The 4,566-nt window shown below is 34.2% G+C and overlaps 1 protein-coding gene across 1 annotated transcript; it reads left to right on the forward strand.

Moving 5' to 3' along the window:
• Window positions 1-2,497: 2,497 nt before the first annotated feature.
• LOC113080780 (uncharacterized) lies at window positions 2,498-4,318 on the forward strand. Its single transcript, XM_026252838.1, has 5 exons — window positions 2,498-2,722; window positions 2,938-3,261; window positions 3,508-3,795; window positions 3,862-3,981; window positions 4,093-4,318. Exons 1-4 carry the CDS (start codon window positions 2,683-2,685, stop codon window positions 3,963-3,965), a joined length of 756 nt encoding a protein of 251 aa, XP_026108623.1. The 5' UTR covers window positions 2,498-2,682; the 3' UTR covers window positions 3,966-3,981; window positions 4,093-4,318.
• Window positions 4,319-4,566: the final 248 nt, after the last annotated feature.

Here is a 4,566-nt window from a genome sequence, read left to right on the forward strand (position 1 = left end):
CTTTTACTGTCTTTACTGTTTTACTGTCCAGCGCTGAAAAGAAAGTGGATGCAAAAATACAGATGAAAGTGGGAGGAATCAAATACTTAGCTGGAAAGTGTCAGCGGAAATGAGTATCAAGCACAATTTGTCGGCGAGTGTTCTCGGTTGCGCACAGTGGCTTGTCAGATGTGCGACAGCATGCCTCGGGAGAACAACATTCCCGCAATGCCAGAGGTCACAGAAATCAAAGCAACGTCTCAGTTATTTATACCTCAATCATCTCCTGAGGCAGATATTGTAATGACAGTTTTTTAATCACCTCGCTAATTTTCTGATTGATTACATTAGATTTCATAGGCTGCCTGTTTGTTAAGAAATAATGTTAAAAATGTTCATGAATCATGTTATGGTATGATTTGTTGGTAAAACTTTACTACAAGGTTCATTTTTTAAACATTAGTTAACGTATGAACTAACAATGAGTAATACATTTGTTACAGTATTTATAAATTTTTCTTAATGTTAGTTAATAAAAAATAAAGCTCTTCATTGTTCATGTTAGTTCACAGTGCATTAACTAATATTAACAAGATTTTTATAAAGTATTATTATTTGTGGAAATTAACATGAACAATTGCTGTATAAGTGCAGTTCATTATTAATTAATAATAATTAATATAGTTAACTAATGAACCTTATTTTAAAGTGTTACCAATTTGTTTATTACAGTTAAGGTGTACAGTCAGACAAAGCATTATTTTAGTAAGAGATAAGAAAGATATATTTAATAATACAAATGTAGTGCCTATGTGAAGCAAATAAACAACTTAACTAATTTAAATGATTGCATTCTTCAATATGCTACTGAACATACAGACTATATAAAATAGATTAACTTGAAAAAAAACAGAACAAAATTGTGTTTTGCATGAATTTAGAAACGTTTGTAGATCGGTTATTTATTATGTGGATTCACTGTTTGGATGGTGTCACTGTCTGCAAACAATGACAAATATTTTATCCAAAATCTGTGTTCACGCCACCTTATACAATTACTAAAGTTCATTAGCAGTTTCTCATACTACTCCCCTATAGGTTACAGCAGCGGAGTTAACGCAGGTGTACCACACGGTTAAACACAACCTCAGCTATAACAGTGCTGACTGTGGACACAAGCTTAACCAAAAGATTCTGCATGACTCCAAAATCATAAAGAAAATGTCCATCGGGAGAACTAAGGCAGAAGCAATTGCCAAAGATATCCTTGCTCCAAAGGCAGTGGCTGATGTTGTTTTTTTTTTTTTTATGATTTTTTATTTATTTTTCAAGGTTGAACAAGGTCCACAATTGTGACCACAAATAACTATGTACAAGACCAGGGTTTGCTTGTACAAAAAATAAAAAAAATAAAAAAAGTAAGTAAGGTTGTGGAATAACAAAACCAACACAGCTCCAGGATTTCCAGGATTTCCACTGCTCCTAGTGGCTGATGTTGTTGATGTCTTAACATCAGGTAAACCCCTCCCGTTCTCCATACATACGGATGCATCAAATAAAGGGAACAGGAAGATGTTTCCCCTTGCTGTACAGTATTTCAGGCCAGAAACTGGGATCTGCAACAAACAAATACATAGAACATTCCCATAAAGTTGTCAACAACTCACAATCAATCCGTCACTGTGGGTCTCAGGTTCACGCCCCACGCACTCAGCCCCGCCCTCGGTTCATCCCCTCTATCTCCGCTGTGCTCTGCCCACTTTTCAGCATTTTTCAAATATTGCTAGTGGGTGGAGTCAGGCTCTGACCAGGGGTTTAGTTACCCTTTAAGCACATGATCTGAAACAGTGTGTTAGTGCCATCTGCTGTTTACATAGACCACAAATTGCCTTTTTTCTCTTCCTCAGTCAGTCAACAAAGCTGCACTGGAATGGACAACAACAGAAATATATATATTTTTAAATAAAAGAGAAAATGTAGTTCTAAAATCAACAATAGCGTATACAACATTGTAAATAGAAAAGTTCAACAATTTTGAATGATGACTTACCAAAGCTTTGTCTAAAATATGTGATAGTAAAAGTTTACAGTAAAAAAAAAATATATATATATATTTAAAGGTAATATGATGTGATTTCAAGTTTTTCTTTCACTTTGGAGTGTTACAAGCTCTTGGTGAATAAAGAAGATCTGTAAAGTTGCAAAGTCTCAAATCCAAAGAGATATTCTATATAAAAGTTAAAATCACCAGATTTTCAGCACGATTAAAAATGTGATTTTGATTGCATGACAGTTTGATTAACAAAAAGTTAATAACTTCTTACGTTAATTACACTTTAGACAGACATTGTCTGTTTTTGCTCCTTGAATAAAAACAGAACCACAGTAAATACTACTCTACATAAACTACATAAACAACTGTTTTCATGAAACGGGAAGGTTTAGGAAATAAGATTTGTGCTTCATTTTTGCTTTAATAATAGAAAAAGTTTAAATATTAGTTCGGCTTCTCTTTCTCTCGTTCTGTAGGTCAAACGGTGTCGTTTGGAGAAGTCATATTGAGTCGGTGAAGGGAGGAGCTGCTGGAGGAGTTTCTTCACTAAACTACTTCACTTCAGACCGACAGCTTCACTGGCTTTATGAACAATTCAAGGTTTACTATCACAGTTCTGTTGTGAAGCTGCCGTGCAAACTGCTGAAGAAATGATCATTTACATTTATTTGTTTTCATGGAGTCTGGCTGGTGAGTATCTGCATGACTTCAGTTTTTTTATAGTAAAAGTTGGCCACAAATATAATTCTGTTATTTTTTATTCCATTATTTTGACTTAAATATTAACAAGTTTTTATCAGACTAAACTTACTTAAATACTTCTGTGAAGACTGAAGACAATAGTTTCACAATTACAAAAACTTTCAGAAATCATTTTACTCAGTAATTCTGTGTTTTTTCATCAGGTGTGTTTGGAGTTGATGAAGTGAAGTCCGTGTCAGTGACGGAGGGAGAATCAGTGCGTCTAAACTCTTATCTTACTGAAATACAGAGACACGATGAGATGACGTGGAGATTTAACAATATTATGATAGCTAAACTCAATGTGAAGGACAGTAAGAGCAGGTTTTATAATGATAGTGCTGAAGGGAGATTCAGAGACAGACTGAAGCTGGATCAGACTGGATCTCTGATCATCACAAACACCAGAATCACAGACTCTGGAGAATATAAAGTCACCAGCAAAAGATCAGACACCCCACTCAACATCTTCAGTTTTACTGTCTACGGTGAGTAGAGAATTGCATCTTTTTACAATAATCTCTTTCAGAATTATTAAGAATATCATCAAATAATAGACAATCCTGTGTTGACAGATTCATATTCATGTCTATTTGATGATATAATACTTTTATAGTTTTTTTTTTTTCTCATACCTTTGTTCTCAACTTTATTTGCATTTGAAATATCAAATGACTGACAATTATCACATAATTGTATTTTATTGAGCTGCATTTATCCTCTCATGTTTTCAGCTCATCTGCCTGTTCCTGTCATCACCAGAGACTCTTCTCAAAATTCATCATCATCATCCTCCTCATCCTCCTCATGTTCATTCCTGTGTTCAGTGTTGAATGTGAGTGATGTGACTCTCTCCTGGTACAAAGGAAACAGTTTATTGTCCAGCATCAGTGTGTCTGATCTCAGCAGAAGTCTTTCTTTACATCTGGAGTGTCTGGATGATTTCTACAGCTGTGTGGTGAACAATCCCATCAGAAACCAGACCACACATCTCTGCACTGAACTCTGTCAGACATGTTCAGGTATGTCTGTGATAATATTTAGTGTTTATGAACACATTCACTCACACTAATCTCTGTCTCCTTCAGATCCTCCAGACTCTGTATCTCCGATAGTGTGGATCTCTGCTGCTGCTGGTTTTCTGTTGATTGTAGCTGCAGTCGGGATTTTCTGCATCTGCAGGAAACACTGAAAAACAGACCAAGAAGGCAAGCATTGTATACTTTTACCTCCTGCATGTGTGTATAATAATATAAAACAATACTAGATAATAGATATCAGTTCATTGAGAATTTTGTTTCTGTTATATTTTCTTACAGTTCAGACCCATGACAGTGAGATCACTTACGCTGAATATACTGCACTTTCTTCACATAGTAATGTACATTTAACAGTAAAACAAATGTTTGAGCTTTAGGATGAAGTAAAGTTGATTAAATCTTGATGCATGTTTGTATTTTTCAGTTGTTGTTTGTTGTTGATGAAGAGTTGTCAAAGATACAACAAGAATTTCCAAAAGAACAATAAACTAAATTAAACTCCTTAGTTACAATATAATTGCTTTTAGTTAATTTCTCATTTATGTCAGACACTGATATTAATCTTTCATCATTAACATTTTACTTTAACAATTCAAATGTATCAGAACTAAACATATTTAAAGAGAAAAAACATTTTACTTAATTCACAAGATCCAGGCTTTAAAGCTCCTTTGACAAATGATCATTTATTTAAATTATTTTAAAATACTCTACCAGTAATGTTTTTGAACAGGAAGATTTTTTATGTTTTTG

This window comes from Carassius auratus, unplaced genomic scaffold (assembly GCF_003368295.1).
Source record: "Carassius auratus strain Wakin unplaced genomic scaffold, ASM336829v1 scaf_tig00031992, whole genome shotgun sequence".
Taxonomy (NCBI): domain Eukaryota; kingdom Metazoa; phylum Chordata; class Actinopteri; order Cypriniformes; family Cyprinidae; genus Carassius; species Carassius auratus.

Coding starts and splice junctions, on each gene's coding strand:
- LOC113080780 (XM_026252838.1), top strand. CDS start 2,683: ATGATCATTTACATTTATTTGTTTTCATGGAGTCTGGCTG. Junction 2,723..2,937: donor GTTTTCATGGAGTCTGGCTG/GTGAGTATCTGC, acceptor TTTTTTCATCAG/GTGTGTTTGGAGTTGATGAA. Junction 3,262..3,507: donor CTTCAGTTTTACTGTCTACG/GTGAGTAGAGAA, acceptor TCATGTTTTCAG/CTCATCTGCCTGTTCCTGTC.